At 64.0% G+C, this 21,168-nt stretch overlaps 1 protein-coding gene across 6 annotated transcripts in view; it reads right to left on the bottom strand.

The window, feature by feature from the left end:
* Positions 1–21,168, bottom strand: part of MGLL (monoglyceride lipase) — an 87,873-nt gene that overhangs the window by 3,563 nt on the left and 63,142 nt on the right. For 3 of the 6 annotated variants that reach the window (XM_018067058.1, XM_018067053.1, XM_018067057.1), the window contains 4 exons: positions 17,216–17,352; positions 16,052–16,162; positions 7,790–7,879; positions 225–440 (listed from right to left, as the gene is read on the bottom strand). In XM_018067058.1, coding sequence (XP_017922547.1) covers positions 225–440; positions 7,790–7,879; positions 16,052–16,162; positions 17,216–17,352 — 554 coding nt within the window. Of the gene's footprint in view, positions 1–224; positions 441–7,789; positions 7,880–10,486; positions 10,565–16,051; positions 16,163–17,215; positions 17,353–21,168 lie in introns of all 6 variants that reach the window. The other 3 variants (XM_018067052.1, XM_018067055.1, XM_018067056.1) reach the window with 2 other exon arrangements.

Genomic DNA, 21,168 nt, shown 5'->3' with positions numbered 1-21,168 from the left:
GTCCGCTCTCTCCCCGTCCCTGCAGCCAGCCAGCTTCCCGGTCTAGAGGGAAGACACTCGGGGGGCTTCCCCACCAGAAATGACACTTTTCCGTCCTGTTGTGCCTGACACGAGGGCGCTCCCCGGGGAGTGAACGGCCAGCTGACGCCTCACCAGCACCCGGGACGGGCCTCCCAAGGGCAGGACCCCGCCCTTCCTGATGCGGGGCGGCGGCAGCTGCTCACCTTGAGTGTCTTGTCCTGGCTCTTGGCCGACTCCATGAGCAGGTAGGCACCTCTGCTGTCGCAGAGGCGGTCGGCGGAGCCCTGCAGCAGCAGGAAAGGCAGCGTCAGCTTGGGCAGCGCCCGCTCCACCCGCGACACCGCGTTGAGCAGCTGGATGCCGAAGCAGACTTTGAGCCCCGCCCGGCAGACCAGGGGGTCCGAGTTGTAGATGTCCACCTGCGGGGAGAGGGGTGTCCGTCAGACCCCGGGGAGCCGCCCCCTGCACAGCCCCAGACGCCTCGGCTTCCTGCCGGCCGGCCCTTCACCCTCCCTTCCACGCCCAGGGCCCCCAGACAGGCTCAGGCTCAGTCTGTGCCCCTTCCCGTAAGCACGTCGTAGGCTGGCGTCGACGGTTTCACGTGGCGACGATACCACGGTTGGCGCGGGGGTTGGCACAGGTCTGCGTATGAGTCTCCCCTGACACAGGGTCACCAGGGTTAACCCGCTGAGTTGCTAGGGGTCAGTCAGTGCAGGGACAGGGGCCCAAGGAGGCTTTGGGCTTCATGCAGCAGCCACCTGCCGTCCTGAGAGGCCGGTCCACTGCCCTGTGCACCCAAGGCCACAGCCGCCCCTGTGCCAGACACGCTGGGCAGCCAGGTCCACCCTCCTGAGCCAGCCGCCTTTCAGGACCCCCTCTGACACTGGCTCTGCCTGCAGCTCGGGATGTGAGCCAGCCCTGGGGGGCTCCCTGGCCCTGCCCTAGTCTCTGGTGTCACTCCACCCACCCCCGAGGGGACAGCGAGGGGCCTGCTCGCTGGAGCAGAGACGGGGCAGGTGTCTCAGACCGCATCCTGCCTGACTGGCTTGGTGCCTGCCCACTGACCAGCCGCCAAGCCCCTCGGGGACATGGCTCTGGGCTAACTGCTCGGACAGCCCAAGTGGCTTCCTGCCCCGGGCCCTTTTCCCATGCTTGGGGCACAGAGGCCCCGTGCACAGGCTGACGGGTTGAGACCTGGGTGCCGGGGGGAGGGCAGGCCGGGCGGGCGGAGGGGGCGGCCAGGAGGGCAGGGCAGAGCCCACACCCCCGAATAGGGCAACAGGCTCAGGGGACCAAGCCCCCTCAGGTAGCCAGCCGACCCAATGCCAGCAGCCTCTGCTTTCTGAGGTCTTCCTAGACCCGCCCGAGGTTCAGTGTCGCACCCCGGACAGGAGGCAGACGGGGCCTCCCCCGCCAAGGCCAGGCCTGCAGCACCTGAGCAGCCAGCCCCCACCCTAACCCCAGAGAGGCCTTCCTGGGCGACCACGTCTCCGTGACCCTCTTCCAGTGGCCGTCAGAGTGGACAGGCCTCGAGGGGGAGCTACAAAGCAGGAGCACCGGGTCTCTGAGGGGTCAGCCCGGCCCGCGCACACGGGCGTCCTGGCCGCCAGAACCCTCCGGTCCTGCAGGAGGGAACTCGGGCAGCGCGCACGGACCCTGCCTGACTTCTCAGAAAGTGAAGGCCGCTCAGTCACGTCCCACTCTCTGCGGCCCCGTGGGCCATACAGTCAGTCCACGGAATTCTCCAGGTCAGAGCCCCGGAGTGCGCAGCCTTTCCCTCCGCCAGGGCATCTTCTGACCCAGGAGTGGAGCCGGGGTCTCCTGCTTTGCAGGTGGAATCTTTACCAGCTGAGCTGTCGGGGAAGCGCAGAGCCTCTCTGGGGCTCAGAGATGCTCCTGCCAGAGTCGCAGGGGGCGCGGGGCAGGGAGTGGAGAACACGGGGAGGGGAGGGGGTGAGCAGACCTCTATGCGGGCACCGGCTGACCCAGGCCCCCGTGGTCACCCCTGCGTAGAGGTCTGTGCCAAGAGAGGCTCCTCCTGCGGCTCGAGGCTTATTTGTAAGGCGCTGGCAGACCCTCAGCTGCTGGAAACAGACGAGTCTTTTGTGGGGATAAGCCATGCGCGGGGACGAGACGCAGAGCAGGACCGGCCTGAAGGGAAGTGACAGCCAGGTCCGCCGGGGCGGCGGGGGAGGCTGGGCCTGTCTGCAGCCCTTGTTGTGATGATTCAATGCCTCAGCGTGGCCAAGGCCCCCAGGCCGTGGGCAGGCGGCCTCCCGGCCGCGTGGGCAGAAGCCACAAAGGCCACAGGAGCAGGGTGCGATCCTCAACGCAGGCACGCCGGAAACGCTGGGTGGCGGGGGTGGGTGCCTGGAGCGGAGCCCCCTGCAGCTGTGAGTGGGAGCAAGGCCAGCGCCCGCTCCGCCCCCCGGGGGCCCGGAACTCGCCATACGGCCGGCCAGCGTGCGTGCCAACCAGCCAGGAGGCGCTTGGAGCGCGTCCTGGTGCAGCGACAACACAGGCTGGGTTCTGGAAGGCAGACCGCCTCGGCACAGGACGGGGCGCTCCCCGCGGAAGAGCCGGAGGGGGCTGGGGCCCTGCCGTGAGCAGTCAGAGGCTCCTCCTCCGCGCCTTCCCCGCCTGCGGCCTTGGCCGGACAGCCGCGTGGAACATCCATGGCTCTCCCGAGTGGGAGGGGCTCACGGCGTTCTGGGGAAGCCGCGGTGGAGGCTGGATGCTCAGTACCTCGACGGGGTTCGAAATGTGAGGAGAACGGAGAAGAGGCTGAGCGGCGGCTGCTGTTTCCAGGTTGCAGAGCCAGGAGCTCCGAGGTGAGAGTGGTTGAGTCGCTCCAGTCCTGTCCGACTCTGCGACCCCGGGACGGTAGCCCGCCAGGCTCCTCTGTCCGTGGGATTCCCCAGGCGCGGTTAGAGGGGTTGGGTTGCCATCTCCTCCACCGGGGACCTTCCTGACCCAGGGATTGAACCTGCGTCTGCTGAACCGGCAGCTGGATTCTTCACCACAAAGCCCGACATAGGTTCAAATCCTTACGGAACAGCTGCGAGTCCCTGGGGAAGGGACTTGGCCTCTCTGGGCTGAAGTTTCGTGAGACGGAGGTTCTGGAGCTGTGGCAAGAAGCAGGGCAACCAGACAGCGCCGCGGGCGGTGCTGAGACCACGCCGGGGGGCCCTGCCTTTCCTCCGGCGCCGGGGCCTGTGTGCGCCTGCGGGTCCCAGGCTGTCAAGTGCGGGTGGGGAGTCATGCCGCCCATCCTGGCTGCCGCAGCGAACCCCAGAGATGAGCCCGCCAGGGAGCCTGCGTCCGCGCCGGCCTGCAGCCGCGCCCCGAGTCCCGCTTCAGCAAGCCCGACGGGCCCTCAGTGCCGGGCCCCGGGCCTCAGGGCTGCCGGGCTGCAGGGGAGACGTCCCACGGAGGGCGAGCCTCCGCCGCCTTGGGTCCTCGAGGTGTCTGCTCCGCCCGTTCCCGCTCCCCCGCCCCTCGGCGCTGCTATTTTTAAAGCTCGGCAGAATGTGGAAAGGGCAGCTCCCAGCGCCCGCTGGCAGGAGCTAATCCTCTCTGCTCCCTACAATCCTGTACTCCAGCCGGAGCCCAGGCTCCGAGTCTGCCCAGCAGGGAACCTGAGCGGTGGTTCTGGAGCGCCCCCCCCGTGGACACATGGCGCTGTGCGACCGTGGACGGGGACGCGGCGGTGGGCGCGCGGGGAAGCCCGCCCGCGAGGCGGTCACCCAGACGCTTCCTTCGGGGTAAGGCCTTCGGGGCCGTGTTCGTGATTTTACAAAGGAGACAGAAGCTCTGAAATCTGCTCCTTTCAAACTGAGAGTGCTTGGAATCACCTCGTGATCTTTTTCTCCTCTTTTGCCCGGGTACTCTCAGCTCTCAAAAGGCCGAGGGCCCCGCCCCTCCCCGCCCCCGCCCCGCCCCTCCCCCCGCCCCGCCCCCCCCCCCCCCCCCCCCCCCCCCCGCCCCTCCCCCCACGCCCCCCGCCCGCCCCGCCCCTCCCCCCCCCACGCCCCCCGCCCACGCCCACGCCCCCGCCCCCGCGCACAGCTGCAGCAGTTGGCGGCTGTTCCCTCTCTCAGCCGTGTCAGACTCTGCAGCCCCATGGACTGCAGCACGCCGGGCCTCCCTGTCCATCACCAAATCCCGGAGTTTACCCAAACTCATGTCCATAGAGTCAGTGATGCCATCCAACCAGCTCATCCCCTGTCGTCCCCTTCTCCTCCCACCTTCGATCTTTCCCAGCTTTGGGTCTTTTCCAATGAGTTGGCTCTGCATCAGGTGGCCAAAGTATTGGAGTTTCAGCTTCAGCGTCAGTCCCTCCAATGAATATCCAGGGTTGATTTCCTTTAGGTTGGATCTCCTTGCAGTTCAAGGGACTCTCAAGAGTCTTCTCCAGCACCACAGTTCAAAAGCATCAGTTCTTCGGCGCTCAGCTTTCTTTATAGTCCAACTCTCACATTCATACATGACCACTGGAAAAACCATACCTTTGACTATACACACCTTGGTTGGTAAAGCAATGTCTCTGCTTTTTAATATGCTGTCTAGGTTGGTCATAGCTTTTCTTCCAAGGAGCAGAGTCTTTTAATTTCATGGCTTGTGATGATTTTGGAGTGATTTTGCAATGACTTTGGAGCCCAAAATAAAGTCTCTCACTGTTTCCATTATTTCCCCATCTATCTGCCATGAAGTGATGAAACCAGATGCCGTGATCGTCATTTTTTGAATGTTTAAGCCAGGTTTTTCATTCCTCTTTCACTTTCATCAAGAGGCTCTTTAGTTCTTCTTCACTTTCTGCCAAAAGGGTGGTGTCATCTGCATATCTGAGGTTGTTGGTATTTCTCCCAGTAATCCCAGCTTGTGCTTCATCCAGCCCGACATTTCACATGATGTACTCTGCACAGAAGTTAAATAATCAGGGTGATGCTATCCAGCCTTGATGCACTCCTTTCTCAATTTTGAACTAGTTCGTTGTTCCATGTCCAGTTCTAACTGTTGCTTCTTGACCTGCACACAGGTTTCTAGGAGGTGGGTAAGGTGGTCTGCTATTCCCACCTCTTGAAGAATTATCCACAGTTAACTGTGATCGACACAGTCCAAGGCTTTAGTATAGTCAATGAAGCAAAAGTGGATGTTTTCCTGGAATTCTCTGTGTACGTACCAGAACCCAGGAAGAAGAAGCAGTGATCCCCAGAAGATACGGAGCCGGACTTGCCTGTGGGGGTCTCTGGCAGAGGCGTGGGTCGGCAGTGGCCTGCCGCGGGGTTGGGGTCACAGGCAGCAGCAGTCCTGAGCAGAGCAGGGGCTCCAGCCCCACCCGTCAGCAGACGGCTGGATTAAAGATTTACCAAGCAAGGGCCTGCTGAAGCTGAAGCTCCAGTACTTTGGCCACCTCATACGAAGAGTTGACTCATTGGAAAAGACTCTGATGCTGGGAGGGATTGGGGGCAGTAGGAGAAGGGGACGACCAAGGATGAGATGGCTGGATGGCATCACGGACTCCATGGACGTGAGTCTGAGTGAACTCCGGGAGATGGTGATGGACAGGGAGGCCTGGCGTGCTGCGATTCATGGGGTCGCAAAGAGTCGGACACGACTGAGCGACTGAACTGAACTGAACTGAGCAAGGGCCTGCCCATCAGAGCAAGAGCCAGGTTCCCCCACAGCCAGTCCCTCCCATTGGGAAGCCTGCACAAGCCTCTTACTCGTCTCCATCACAGGGCAGACAGAATGAAAACCACCGTCACAGAAAACTACCCAAACTGATCACGGACCACAGCCTTGTGTAACTCTGAAACTACGAGTCGTGCTGTGTGGGGCCACCCAAGACGGACGGGTCACGGTGGAGAGTTCTCACAAAACGCGGCCCACTGGAGAAGGGAACGGCAAGCCACCTCAGCGTTCTTGCCTTGAGAAGCCCTGAACAGTGTGAAGAGGCTGATGCAGAAATCAGTGGTTTCACTGGAAACCGCACATTTGAAACAGAGTCATCCTTTGGCTGCAGCAGCTGGAGGAGGCCCTGCCCATGGGCCTCACCTCGCAGTGACCCTGCACACAGAGCGGTGGTCCCCGGCACCCTCGCCCACCACGCGCGCCGCGTGGACCAGGAAGTACAAGTCAGGAGCTCCACGCTCGTAAACCCCAGCTGCCAGGACGTGCCAAGCACAGACTGTGAAATCAGAGGCTCTGTGTTGCAGCTCTGCCCCAACTGGCTTGCAACCTCAGGCAAGGCTTACCCTCCGAGCCTCAGTGTCCTCATCTGTGAACTGGGTTCATGTCGGCCCCGGTCCTGTCAGGACTGGCTCTAATGCCACGCTTCTCACCACACAGGTCTGCCTCTTGGAATGAACATCTTTCTTTACTCAAATATTCTCAACCCTGGTGGGTCAAATGTGGCTCCAAGATGGCGGTTTGGAGGGACTGCTTTTAAAATTAAATTCTGATTCAAATGGGGTGTGGATGACTGGGCGGACTGGCTCCCTCTGGAGTCCCGCCCAAGCCAGACTCAGCAACAGCGGGCTCTCGAGGCCGGGGAGCTGGAGCCGTGGCCTGAACATCCCTGCCTGCGTGTCTGGGGTGACTCCCACCCAGCTGAGTGGCTCAGAGGGCCAGGAGGCCACATTCCATCATGCTGCCAGACCCCAAGGAAGCCAGGGCTGACCAGCAGACACACCCCCAGCTCAGCATCCTGACGGAAGACGGGAAACTGAGGCAGGAGACGACTCGGCGTCATGCTCCCGTTGTCCAGGGCACTGCCTGTCCAGCGGCCGTGAGCCTGCAGGGTCCTGCCCCCCAAGACATAGCTCTCAGGGAGGCGACCCCGGGCAGGCCCTGGGACCTGGGGAGAGCCTGTCTGCCCCTGCAACACGGGCCACGGTGGGTGACTGAGGACGAGACAGCCACCTGGCCTGGAGCTCGAGGGTCCATCCTCGCAGGCTGGGGACGGGGTGCTGGCCCTTCACCAGAGGGGCGGGGGCATGGTGCCCTGACCAGCACCTTCATGGACCGCCCTGGCCTCCACAGGGACCCGTGGACACGGACGCCGGCCTGACTGGCACCACGCCCTGCGCGATGGCCCACGCTCTGCCTGGGGAGGCTGCTTCTCTCTGTCTGGGTAGACCCACTCCTTGCCCCTCACTGGGTCTCCCCTGAACTCTTTCTGTGATGAGACATCAAAACCCTGAGCTTCACGAGGCCCTGAAACCAGGTGCTGTGGGTTCTGTCTGGGTTCGGCCAGTTTGAGGTACACAGTCTCAGAGCTGCTGCTGGAAGGCTCTGCTGCCTGCCCACTGGCTGCTGGTGGCCAGCTTCGCCTCCACTCGGGGAAGTCTGGTTGGGAATAAGGCCAAACCAAGGGACACACGAGGTAGGGGCAGAGAGACAGTGGGCTAAGACTCTGAGCCCCTGGGTCCAGCCGTGCCTGGAGCCTCCCGTTACATTCACCAACAAACCCCTCTTTCTGCTGAAGCCACTCTGAACTGCTGCTGTCCCTCACAAGCCCACGAGACCTGGCTGCCGCACACACAGCCCCACCTGGTCAGGCGCCCCACACCCGTGGGCACAGCTTCGAGAACCACTGCCGCCGCTCCCACCAGACCCTGCAGCCAGACGGCGCCTGACACGGAGCCTCGGGGGAACGGCTGCAGACGGCCGCGGCCAGGCCGACGCCCGGACTCCCCCCATGCCTGGGCCGTGGCCAGCTCCCCCCACCAGCCCCAGTTGCCCCCAGTTCCTCAGAAAGACTCACCTCTGTCTTATTTCTCGAGAGCACGCTGGAGTCGATCCGGCCCAGGGACATGTTCGGCAGGACGAGGTTCAGAACTTTCGCAGCGAAGACCTGGACACGAGGGGAAGCTACAGTCAGCGCCGTGGGACCCCGGCCCAGCCACCCCGCGGGCTGCCTCAGGCCACTAAGGAGAGGGACACCCAGACGGGGCATCAGCCGGGCCTGATCCCGGCCGGGCAGGCAAGGACCCCTGCTTGCCCCGCCCAGATGGCCTCCCGGGCCTGGCTTTCGGGCTGGGAGGGGGCGGCCGGGCGGGGACAGCAACAGCCATCTGCTTCCTTGCTGCTCCCAATGTGTGCGGCCACCTTCCCAGACCACTCTGGGCGGTGATCTCGAATTTTCTGCAGAGCAGAAGCACCCAGGCACCCGAGCTGAGGCAGGACGCGCCCTGATCAGAAGGCACCGCTTACTGTCTTGGGGCAGAAACCGCCACCAGGCCAGGCAGAGGCGGAGCAGCAGGGGGGCACAGGCCTGGCTCCCGGCATTTGCGTGCACGGGGGCCTGTGCACCACCGGCCTGTCCCTCAGCTGCCCACGGGGTCGCTGTGTGCCAAGGCGCCACCATGCAGTAGGCACTTAACACACGCTGCCCCAACGTGATCCGGACTGAGGTCCAGGCCAGCCCCATCCCCACCCCCCCAGAGCTGGTGTTTATCCAGGAGACGCGTGAACCGGCTCTCACGCGTCTGCGGCGGGGCCAGCCGTTTCTGTTTCTGCAGACACCCAGGGAGGAGAGATGCTGTTTCCAAGGCGAGCTGTGAAATGCTGAGATTAGACTCGCTTGGAAAGCGGTGGGTGGTGAGTCCCGGGTCTGGGCGGCCGTCACAGGGCTGACGGGGGGTCTGCCCCTTGGCTACCAGTGACCGCGGGGTGTCGGCATGGTCCCGGGGGCTCCTGTCTTGGGATCTCTACACGAATGCCCTGAGGGAAGGGCTGACCATCATTTAAGAAACGAGGACGCAGGCTGAGCGCCACCACCCGCGGCCGGCTGGACGGGGCGGACAGAGGCTTGGGGTGCGGCCGTCCCCGGTCCCAGTGCCCGAGAGGCCTGTGCTCGTCTGCTGTCCCTCCAGCACCCCCACACCCCGAAAGCTCGCTCATTGGCCTTCAGGGGCCTCACAACCTCTCGCACAGCTGGGCCCCAGATGGCCGGGGACCCACGGGGCGACCTCTGACCTCACCACAACCCCACGCTCGGGTCCTTCCTCACACATGTGGACCGGTGGCCTCCAAGTGCTGGGCGTTCACCCACCCAGCCCCAAACACCCACGATCCAGCCCACGTCAGGCTCCCGCATCTGTTGAAGCGCCGTGGGTTGGACAGGACCCATCTGGCAGGGTCAGGGGTCAGGCTGGGAGTGGGCCAGCCCCAGGCTCGCGTACAGGCCAGGGAGGGCTTGAATTCTGGAAGGAAGGGACTGGCTGCTTCTGAGCAGACAGGACGGTCTGTGGGCTCCTGGCTGGGGGCTCCTCTGTGAGCCCGACCCCAGGAGCTGAGATCTGTGCCTCCAAAGGCCAGAGTGTGAACGAGGCGGAAACGGAGGTGAAGTGCTCCAGGCGCAGAGAGGGGACACCCCGGGCACCCTGCCTTCACTGGCCCCGCCCCACGGGGGTGGGCTTTCGGGGCACGCCCCCTCCAGGGACAGTGGCCCGAGGGAGTCATGGGGGAAACGTCAGGTGGGGCCCAGAGTCTGCTGAGCGGCTCCGAAGCTTTCTGCTGCTGTTGACGACCCACCACGGCTCCCCGGGGACGCAGGGGCTGCAGGCTGACTCTGCGTGTGTCCCCGTCACACCTGGGCCCCTGGGAGCCGCGTGTGATGGGACCAGGCTGCCTCCCCCCGCCCCTGCACATCTGACTGCCTCGTCCAGCACGGCCTTTTCTGTCCAGCTGCCCCTTCACTTTCCCTCCCGGACACCCACCCGAGTCCTGGCAAGGACTCCGCCGCACAGAGCTCCCGGTCTCCCCACAAGCCCCGAGGTCTCCCCCCAAGCCCTGTTCCTCCCACCTGGCTGCTGCACCAGGCAGCCCCCCGCCATCGGGCCCCTCCCTTCCTGACAGCAGCATGGCTCCACGAGGGGCAGTGTCCCCGACCCCCACGGGCAGGACCAGGAACAGGGCCACGCCTGACCCGCACGCTGCCCTTTCCAAGGAGCCCAGGGTGAGAGACGTGGGCACCACCCAGACCCTGAGCTCTTCTGAACCAGCGGAGTATGTTCCGGCCACGTTTCTAACAAAACTCAATCGAGCAGAGACGAATCTCTGATGGCTTTAAGATCACAGCTAAAAAAAAATACCTGGGTGCCTGTTTGCCTGCTCCCCACAAAACCAGAGACGGGGAAACGCCGTCTCGCAGGGGAGGTGGGGGAGAAGCTTGGAACCACCACCCCGCACACACTCTTTAAGGGTGGGCTTGTTTCTTTAGCCTTTTCATTAGGAAGAAGCAGAGAGAGTGGCTGACTGGTGATCAAGGAAGCTGGGGTTGAGGAAGGGCCCCGAGGTCCAAGGCGAGGAGGGAGGCAGGGGGCTGGAGAGCCCGCAGACCCCAGGCGGGGAGGATCGATTTGTCCAGGTCCCTGCTACTTGCCGCCATCCTCTGCCCCAGCACCATCCACCGAGAGAGCCCATGGCCACCGGGAGGAGGGGTGGGGCAGCGGCTCACCCACAGAGAAGCTGGCATCCACGATACAACGGTTCTTATTGTCAACTGGCACACTTCTTCGAAACTTATTTGAGGATCCTGCGGGCGCATGGAGAGAGCCCCGGATCCCGCTCAGGAAGGAGTGACCCGGCCACGGCTGTGGGAGGAGAATCCCACCCTCATCGTGAGGCCAGTGGGCTAAGGCAGGTCCGTGTAGCCACAGAGCCCCCCAGGGCACCTCAGCGCTCGCGGCCCAAGGACAGCCTGGGAGCTGAGACCCCAGCCCTGGAGGAGGAGGCAGCAGAGACTCGGAACTGGGCAGGCTTGCATCTGACCTCCGGTTCAGAACCCAGAGAGTCTGTGGTCCTCAGTTTCTGTTTGGAAGGAAAGTTATGACCAACCTAGACAGCATATTAGAAACCAGAGACATCACTTTGCCCACAAAGGTCCATCTAGTCAAGGCTACGGTTTTTGCAGTGGTCATGTATGGATGTGAGAGCTGGACTATAAAGAAAGCTGAGCGCTGAAGAATTGATGCTTTTGAACCGCAGTGTTGGAGAAGACTCTTGAGAGTCCTTTGGACTGCAAGAAGATCCAACCAATCAATCCTAAAGGAAATCAGTCCTGAATATTCATTGGAAGGACTGATGTTGAAGCTGAAACTCCAATCCTTTGGCCACTTAATGTGAAGAACTGACTCACTGGAAAAGACCCTGATGCTGGGAGGGATTGGGGGCAGGAGGAGAAGGGGACGACCGAGGATGAGATGGCCGGATGGCATCACTGACTCGATGGACGTGAGTCTGAGTGAGCTCCGGGAGCTGGTGATGGACGGGGAGGCCTGGCGAGCTGCGGTTCATGGGGCCGCAGAGTCGGACACGACTCAGCGACTTAATAACACCACAAAAGTGGGGACAACGAGCTGCAGCCTTACGGGCTGCCGGGAGGCGGCCTGGCACCCAGACCCTCCAGGGAGAACCCTAATGGCCCCCAGAGGGGCCCCCATGCACCTGGGGAGAGTGAGGAAACCCCATGCCACTGAGTGGGGACTCCAGGGGGCAGGGGGAACCCCAACAGTCTCACCCTCGAAGAGGACCAGGTCCACGCCCGACGAGCGAGCAAGTGAGCGAGCGTCCCTGGCCCGCCCCTGGGTGAGCGGCAGGCCCACCCCTTTAAGTGCCAGGGACCTGCACAGGCGCCTTTACTGATTCCACAGCTTCTGATGGCTCTGAAGAGCACTTTGAAGCTTCTGCAGCTGAAAGGCTTAGCCCAGGAAGGTGATCACACAGCTGCTCGCTCCCACAGCGGTGCAGCGGGCTGACCTGGGTGCACAGGGCAGAGCTGGGACACAGCCCGGAGGCTCCCTGGGGGCGGGCTGGTGAGCGCACCCCCAGGCGGACAACAGGAAGCCTGTGTGCCTCGGTGGGGCCAAGGCCCCGGGTGCACGCGGCGCCGCTTTCGGGGGCCGGGTCACGACCGAGCCACGCCCCGACTCCCGGTCTAACTGTATCTGGGCTTGATGACCGGCCCTTCCCAGGACCCCCCCCCGTGTCCCCTCCAGCCCCCCGGCTCCAGCGCCTTCCGGACCCCGGGGACTAAAAGCAGGAGAGCAACACCCAGATGGGCAGCTGATCCCTGGTGGTTTCGGGGGGAAAGGACGTCCCGCCATGCCCACTGGCCGAGCCAGGGCGCGCGCTGACCTCGAGCGAGACTGTAGCCTCATTTCCCATCTGTGAGCCACGCACAGGGCAGTGACGGCGGGGGAGTCACTCGGGAGTGTCTGGGACATGTGCACGGCCCCTGGCGCCTCCGGAAGGGGTGTCTGGGGGCACAGACTGCTCCCACGTCTCCACGCGGGACGCCGGGAACAGCCTCCGGCCAAGGGCAGACAGGGTCACCTGGAGGATCACTCCAGCCCTCACTCGGGGAGCACGTCCAGGGCGACGCCGGGCCGCCCTGCAGCCCCACCGGCATGTCGTCCCAGGGAGGTGGGGGTGCAGCACAAATTAAGGGGCCGTGGGGGTCCCCGTGTCCCCGGGGCGGCTGCCCTGCGGCGTCTCCAGGAAGCTTCCCACTGACCCTGACCCTTGTCCTGGGGCCCAGGCTTGCTGTGTCTATGAACTCCCGCTTCCACCAGGATCTGAGTGCAGGGTTCTCCCCACCTCATCCCCAGGGTGCACGTACCCTAGCCGGCTGGGAGTGGGGCAGGGACCAGCTGTGCTGGGGCTGGGGGCGGGGCCGGCACTCTCACGAGGGGGCGGGGATGGCACTCTCACGAGGGGGCGGGGCTGACACGAGGGGGCGGGGATGGCACTCTCACGAGGGGGCGGGGCTGACACGAGGGGGCGGGGCCAGCACTCTCACGAGGGGGCGGGGCTGACACGAGGGGGCGGGGATGGCACTCTCACGAGGGGGCGGGGCTGACACGAGGGGGGGGCGGGGATGGCACTCTCACGAGGGGGCGGGGCCAGCATTCTCACGAGGGGGCGGGGGCCGGCATTCTCACGAGGGGGCGGGGGCTGACACGAGGGGGCGGGGATGGCACTCTCACGAGGGGGCGGGGCCCGGCACTCTCACGTGGGGGCGGGGCTGACACGAGGGGGCGGGGCCGGCACTCTCACGTGGGGGCGGGGCTGACACGAGGGGGCGGGGCCGGCACTCTCACGAGGGGGGGGGGGCACCGAGGGGCGGGGCCGGCACTCTCACGAGGGGGCGGGGGCTGACACTCTCACGTGGGGGCGGGGCCGGCATTCTCACGAGGGGGCGGGGCTGACACGAGGGGGGCGGGGCTGGCACTCTCATGAGGGGGCGGGGCCAGCACTCTCATGAGGGGGCGGGGCCAGCACTCTCACGAGGGGGCGGGGGCCGGCACTCTCACGAGGGGGGCTGACATCATGCGGCGGGCTGACCTCACGAGGGGCGGGGCCGGCACTCTCACGAGGGGGCGGGGCCGCACTCTCACGAGGGGGCGGGCTGACACGAGGGGGCGGGGCCGGCACTCTCACGGGGGGCGGGCCAGCTCCGGGGGCGGGGCTGACACGAGGGGGCGGGGCCGGCACTCTCACGAGGGCCCGGGGCACCACCCTCCACGAGCCGTCTGCGCTCCGAGGCCCCGGCGTTTCGTGCTGCCTTGTGAACTGTCTCCTCCAGGACATCAGAAACAGAGCGAAACATCAGTCACTACGCTGCGTCTGACTCTGCGACCCCATGGGCTGTGGCCCGCCAGGCTCCTCTGTCCAGGGCATTCCCCAGGCAAGAATGCGGGAGCGGGCAGCTGTGCCCTTCTCCAGGGGAGCTTCCCGACCCAGGGATTGAAGCCGCATCTCCTGCCTTGCAGGCGGGTTCTTCACCGTTTGAGTCGCTGGGGAGACCCATGGGGAGCCGGCCGCCACGAACATGCCTCTGGCCTGTCCAGGAGCCGCGCTCTGGGACGGGAGTCACGGGCCAGCACCCAGCTCTGCGCGCTGCACCCTACAGCCTCGGGGCCCAGGGAAGCCCCCTACCCCACCGTCCACCTCGGCCAGAAGAGCAGTCTCTAGGAACTTGTCTCTGGGGTCCGGAAGACTGAACCTCTGGAAACCCAAAGGCCAGGAGGGGAGGCCTCACCAGAGCACTGATCCCTGGTGGTTTCAGGGGGAAAGGACGTCCCGCCACGCCCACTGGCCGCACGCACAGCACACGAAGGACAGAGGACACGCCCGCCTGCACGCGTGCCCCTCGGAGATGCACACGCCCGCCGCCCGGCCGCGGCCAGCGGGGGAGCTGGGCCTGCGCCCTCTGCCTTGCCCCCGCCACTGCAGGACCGCGCTCGTGTCCACTGGAGTCACCTAGAGCCCCACGAGCCTGAGATTTCCTTCTGAAGCTGCTCAAGTGAGGCGAGGCCAGAGAGTGACCGCAGACGCAGGCTCTGTGGGCCAGCACTGCCCGACCTTCCCTCCCCAGGGCAGCAACGGGCTTCACAGAGGGAAGGGGGCGCCCCTGGGCCTCAGGGGTCAGCACTGCCCAACCTTCCCTCCCCAGGGCAGTGACAGGCTTCACAGAGGGGAGGGGATGCCCCCCAGGCCTCGGGGCCACAGGGACTCTCATGAATCCTGGTTAACAACTGGGACCTGCGTTCCCCTGCCCACGAGGACATCTATTAGCACCTGCTGGGAGAGATCCCAACAGAGGCCTTGCCCAGGAGCCCATAGTCCACCCGAGACTGGAGGGGGCACTGGGTGGGCTCCCCGCCGGGGCCTGGCCGCCCCCGTCCCCCGCCCCTGTGCCCTTCATCAGAAACCCCCCAGGGTCCTGGGCTCTTTTGGGGTGGGGGGCACGTCCCCTCTGGGGAGACACCCTTGCGGGGGAGTGGACAGCCCTGAGGGGTGGGGGGTGGACCCAGGGAGCCGAGGGTCCTTTCCAAGCCCCAGAGTCCCGAGCATAACCGCAGCCAGCGACCTCCCCGTCCCTGGGGTGAGAGCGGGAGCTGAGGGCACGATTCACATGTGAGCCTGGCACACGCCGTGCAAGCGTGTCAGGAATGGAGCCCACGGAGCGCCGTGGGGGCTCCACCCGGGACCCCGGTCCTGCTCACTCTCTTCTCTGACCAGGACCCTCGGGTGGTCCGGTCGCAGGTTACGTGATCACGACCAGGAGGGGAGGGGGCCAGGAGACCAAGCCCGGGAGCCTCGCCTGGGAGTCTGTGAATGAACCCATCCTTCCAGGCAGTCCCGCCTCCGCCAGACTCTGAAATCCACTGGAGTTGATTTCAGCAAGTCAGGGGTGATTCCCTCGAACAGGATAAAACTCAGAGGAGCTGGCTGTCTGGCCCGTTCGGAGAACTGAGTAGAGGCGTGTTCTCTGCTTCCGCACTCACAGAGGCCCTGCTTTCTCCTTGGCTCGGTCCAGCCCTGCTTCAAGATGCTGACTGTTTCCGCTGGACGCCCACGTCCAGGGTTGGGGTCACGGCTGTGGCGCTGGGTCCTCAGGGGCCCGCCGGGGCATCGGGGCAGGGCCCCTCCGCCCCGTCACCGACCGCAGCCCCCACCTCACTGGCCCTCCTGCCTCTGAGTCCTGAGCACTGGCTGGTGGGTAGCAGCTGCCAGCCCGGCCCCCGTGTCAGGGAGAGACTGACCAGAGGGTGGGCCCCGCGTCTCCCAGCCTCCCCGGGTCTCAAGTCTCTGAAACCTGGGCCCAGATCTCGTCAGCATCCCACATCCACAATCTGGCTGCTTCCAAGCCGTGGTCTCTGCCGCTTCCCCAGGGGGCAAAGCCCAGCCCAGGCCGCAACCCGCAGCGAGCTCCACGAGGACCGTCACGGTCAGGAAAACGCCCCCGAGGAGCCACGTGGGTCAGAGCCCCGCGCTCAGCCGTGGACAGCGGCGAGGCCTGTCCTCCTCTGAACGTCCGCCGAGAAGCGCACAGACAGGAAGCGATTTGTTTGTTTGTTTGGGAGAAAACTACACCTGACTTGAGAAATGGCCGGCCACAACGATGCTCGCTGCGTCCAGACCTCGTCACGACCTCGGGAGAGGCCCCTTCGCCCCGGACCCGAGCTGTGAGGCCAGGGGGGCTTGCCGGGGCTCACGGAGCAGGAGGCCCGCTTACCTTGAAAAGTGTCGCCGAGTCTGGGCTGGCGACGACCAGCGGGGAGATGAGGACCATACCCGAGAAGTGGCCCGGCCGCTCCGCGGCTGTGAGGATGCAGATCGCTCCGCCCTGTGGGGAGAGGGGCGTGCGCTGGGCCCAGAGCCTCGGCCTCGGAGCAGGCGCCCTCGAGCGCTGGGTGAGCTGGGCCCGCGGTCACCCTGTGTTTCCCCAGGGCTCCCCAAGCGCAAACGTTCAGGGCATGTAACAAGGTCCCCGCCTGAGAGCTTTGAGTGCCACAGAGACTCATTTCTATTTCATTTCAAGCCAAAAGCTGGCAGACCCCCAACTCGTCCAGTCCGTCAGGCTTAATATGAGATTGAAAAGAAAATCAGAGGATAGTAAGAGACTGCTACACTTTTTGTTTTTTTTCTGGGTTCAGTTAAAGGGCCCAGGAATCCAGGTTTCAAGGAAAACACTTAGTGGACACAGGAGGTGCTGAAGGCGGGTGGCTGTGGCTATTGACGAGCGGATCTGAACCAGGGGCTGATATCCAGACGTTCACGAGCGCCAGGCCGGGAGGAGACTGGCAGGGACAGGGCTGGGCGGTGGCCGGGCGGGGAGGCGGGCAGGGGAATGTCCCCCAGGGTGTAGAATCCAGCAGCTCAAAGTCCTCTGCCGGCCAGCGTGACTGGGCGCCTGCAGGCAGGCCTGGCCTGCGTGCTGCTGGTTTGAGGAGGCTTGATTTAAAGACCACAGATGATTTAAAGTTCACAGATGACTTAAAGTTCACAGATGATTTAAAGTTCACAGACGATTTAAAGATTCTGAGAGGAGTCTGTGCAAAAGGCATTAAGAATGGCCTCTAAGCACTGCTTTCTGGGGACGCCTGTCCTAGTGGGAACCGCATGACTCTGAAACCGGCAGAAAGCATGGACCGAGGGCCCACCCCGAAAAGCGGGAGCAGACTGACCCCTGGGCCCTGACGGGGAGCAGCGGGTGGAGAAGCCCTTCTCTGGGGCCACCTCCAGACCCCACCCTGTTTCCTGAGCAAACACCCCCCTGGAGCCCCGCGTGCAGCGTGCGCAGAGGGGCCACGCCGGCCGGGCAGCGGGCGACCCCTCCATCCCCAGGCGGGCGGACGCTGGGGACGCTGGGCCCGGGTCCCCTCCGAGGCCTACACACCATGGAGTGGCCCAGAAGGAAGACGGGCAGCCCCGGGTGTTCCTTCTGCACGGCGTCCACATGCTGCAGCACGTCCCGGATGAAGACGTGGAAGTCGGACACCACCATCCTCTCGCCTTCGCTCTGCCCATGGCCAACTGGAAGGGAAACGGGCACAGAACTGTCAGCAGAGGCTGGTGCCCCCCGCCAAGCCCGGCGGTCTCCTCCCGGAACGACCGCCACTCTCCAGGGAGGACCCCCACAACCCTCCCAAGCACGCTCTCGAGTGGGACATTCTCCATCACCCCCAAACCCATTTCACAGATTATGAAATGGAAGCACAGAGAGGTTAAGGAACCTGCCCAGGGTCACACAGCCAGGAGGTGGCGAGCCAGGAGCCGAATGCTGCAGAGCCAGCCCACACAGCCAGGAGGCCTCCCTGGACCCCCAGCTCCTCGAGCCCCAGGGGCCCCCAGCTCCTCGAGCCGGCCCCCCAGCTCCTCGAGCCTCAGGGGCCCCCAGCTCCTCGAGCCTCAGGGCGCGCGCCCGAGCGCCAGCGTGGCGCCAGGTAAAGGCCGCTTCCCGTCCCCTCCCTCCCACCTTCGGGGGTCGAGGAGGGGACAGCCGCGCACCAGCCTGCGGGCGCCAGAAACGGTCTCCTCGAGGCGGCAGCGGGCCTAGGCTGCACCGCCTCCCTCCCGGGCGCTGCCCTCTGCCCGGATCCAGCTGTTCCTTCCCCGAGTCCCTTTCTGAGGGCCCCTCCACACGCCCCTCTCTGAGGGATGCTGGTCGCCATGGAAACCGTGGGATGTGCGCGTTCGCAGAGTGCAGGAGAGAAGGCAATCCTCAGCCCAGGGACGCACACGGAGCACGCCTGCCCTGGGGCGCTGTGACCGAGCCCCCCACCCACGGACGGAAAGCAGGGCCGCTGAGACCCCGACTCAGAAACCCTCCGTGAGGCCAGACCCCAGCCTGTTCTCTGCTGCCGTCCCCCCCGTGTGCCCACCGCTGCTGCCCAGCACCCCCGCCTCTGACGCCTCTGACCGTGCAGCCCGGAGACCCCTCCTGTCACCTCAGCGGCAGACCCAGCCCCTTAAGCTCGTTTTCACTTCTAACGGAGGTGAAACGTCCCATCGTCCCCAGGCCACACATCTCCACAGACGTTCCCGCTGCCTTGCAACCATCACCGCGTCCCCACAGAACGTCTCCATCACCCCCAAACTGAGACCGTGCGGGCCTGCTGTGGGCGGCCCCCAGCTCACACGCTGACGCCCACACCTGCAGCACAGGGGGTGGTGGGATTTGCAGACGCGGTCTTTCAAGAGGGGATTAAGTGGCCGCCACCAACGGGACCCACTCCAGTATCCTTGCCTGGAAAATCCCACAGGACCGAGGAGCCTGGTGGGCTGTAGTCCATGGGGTCGCAGAGTCGGGCACCACCGAGCGACTGACAGAGCCCCCTCGGCCTGGTGTCCTTCTGAGAAGAGAGTAGGCCTCAGACATGCCGGGGGACAGGGCTGCACTGCCCCCCCACGAGTGGGGACGCGGGGAGGGCACGGCCGTCTGCACACCGGCAGAGGCCTCGGGAGGAACCAGCCCGATCGACAGCTTCATCTTGGATTTCCCGCCTCCAGAACGTTCAGGACGGAAATCCCTACCCTTAACGTCACTCAATCTGCAGTACTTTGCTATCCAAGCCGCCCGACGTACCCGCTAAACAATCATCCCCAGCCTACTCCCGGCCCTGAGAATGTAGTTCGGTATCGATGTGGACAGAGTATTACGTTTAAGTCCAAAGTATTGTCAACACGATTATTTCCTCTGTGTGCCTACGTTACTAATCGATACCCGATTAGATTAATTTCAAAATAAGTTTGTTCTTTACAACTATAAATTTTTCTGTTTCATCTTCCAGTTTAATTCTCTTCTCTGATTATGTAAACATGTGCCTGGTACAAAAGTTAGAAAAATAAAAAGATCCACTCAGCGACGTCTCATCTCTACTCCTGTTTCCTCTTGTTCTCCATGGCTAAACACTATTATTTTCTGTCTTCTCTCAAAAGCATTTCTTTTTGCAAAAATAAGAAAATATCTGCCTATCCATATTCCCGCCCTTCTTCCCTTTACATAAACGGTAGCATGCTACAGAGCCACCCTATTCTAGCACAGTCTGGAGATCACCTCCGATGGCACACAGACCAAGCTCTTCCTGTCCTAGGGCCCCTCGTGTGGGTGAACCACAGTCATCCCAGCCACTTCTCGACCAAACTGTGTGTGTGACGTCCCATCCCTGTTCACCAAACCACCGCCTGCACCGCGTCACCAGGGATGGCTCTTCCACCTTCGTGGACTCGCACCTCAGGGGTGCACGGCCAGGGCCAGGTCTGCCTGGCCGAAAGGTGCCCACAGATACCGTTTCGGTGGGTTGACGTCGTCCACGGGGGTCGCGCTGGGTTGAATCTACCGGCCTCCCAACAGAGCACATCACTCGGTATCTGGATTCACGCCCGAAAGACAGGAGAACGTGCCAGTCAAACTTCTTCTCACGTTTCAAGAGTGACTCGTATTCCTTTCCTGGTAAACTGAGGATTTCTGTCTTTGCTGTTTGGTTTTTTCCTATCGAGGTTTTGCATTTCTTGATATTTAAGAGCTCTGTGTACACGAGCTGGTCATCTGTCCTTCAGCTTGACGTCGCGTTTAGCTGTGGAAGATTTTTGGGAAAACCATCAATCTTTCCTCTTCATGGCTTCTGAATTTTGATTCTCGGTTATGGAGGCCTTCTCTACTGCAGGGCTGTCAAGGAACTCAGCATTTTTCCTGAGTTCTTTTCCGGTTGCGTTTCTCGGTGGGGGTAGCACACCCACGGCATGAAGTTCGCAGCAGCCCTCGTGAGTGCGCCGCTCAGGGCCGGCAGGCACGTTCAGAGCTGGGCGACTGCCCGCCCCCGCCCCCGGCCGGCTTCGCTCTCCCCGCGCAGCCTGATCCAGCCGCAGCTTGTCGGGGTACGTGCTGTGAGACACGGCTCCCTTGCCTGGGGGTTCTTTCCTTCTTAAAAGCGAGGTGACGCTCACACCACCGGCCAGTGAGCACTGCAGAGCGCGCTGACCTGGGGCGCGCCGCACAGTCCTAGTGCCTGGCCGGGCTCGGGCGGCAGGCGCGCCGCAGCTGCCTGAGCCGCCGTCACGAGGCGCCCTTCTCCCCTGCGCCGAGGGGCGACGGCACCCACGGGAGCGCCCTTTTCCGCGCGCGCCTGCCCTGCCTCTGGCTTTCTGCGCCGTCCTGCTGGTGGGCCTAGGCACAGGCCAGCCCCGTGGTGGAGCACGGCGGCCTGCGCCCACCCCGCCGGTTCTCCGGCCGGGAGGGAGCCCCGAGACCCACGTGCAGTCCCCGGCGCACAGCCGCGAGTTTCCCCGTGCTCCCCACACACCTCAGGTCTCTGCGTCAGGCGCCCTGATTAGGGCCGCCTCCCCCGCCACCGCCCCTTCCCCATGGACCGAGGGCTCCGCGAGCTGGGGGCACACGGCTCTGCTGGGGGGCTGCGCCGAGAGCCAACAGCACGGGCCGCCCGGGACCTCAGCAGGAGGCCGGGCACGCACGTGCCTGCAGGCTGGGCCGTCCTCAGACGCGGGGTCCCCTCCGTGGGTCAGCATGCTCCTCTGGCTCCTCGTGACGGCCTGGCCGGGGGCGGGCGCCGGCTTCACACCCGCTGAATGAACTGCGGCCACTTCCATGAGGGCCACCCGCCACTGAGGCCACTTCCTCTGATGAGGCTTCTCCACCCCTACGACACGGACAGAGAGCGGCAGGGCCGTGGGCGCAGTGACCCCTCCGTCACAGGTTCTAAGTCGAAGAGCCACAGGCCTGCGCCCAGCAGGTTCCGCCTTGTTGACCCGATTCTGCTGTGCTCCGCTTTGTCAAATCCCCTGTATTTTGACGCTTTACCGTCTGGTTGAAGCTGACCCTGGAAGGACTGC

This window comes from Capra hircus, chromosome 22, assembly GCF_001704415.2.
Source record: "Capra hircus breed San Clemente chromosome 22, ASM170441v1, whole genome shotgun sequence".
NCBI classification, from domain to species: domain Eukaryota; kingdom Metazoa; phylum Chordata; class Mammalia; order Artiodactyla; family Bovidae; genus Capra; species Capra hircus.
Note: the sequence above shows the minus strand (reverse complement) of the source record. Positions and strands in the feature narration are given on the sequence as shown.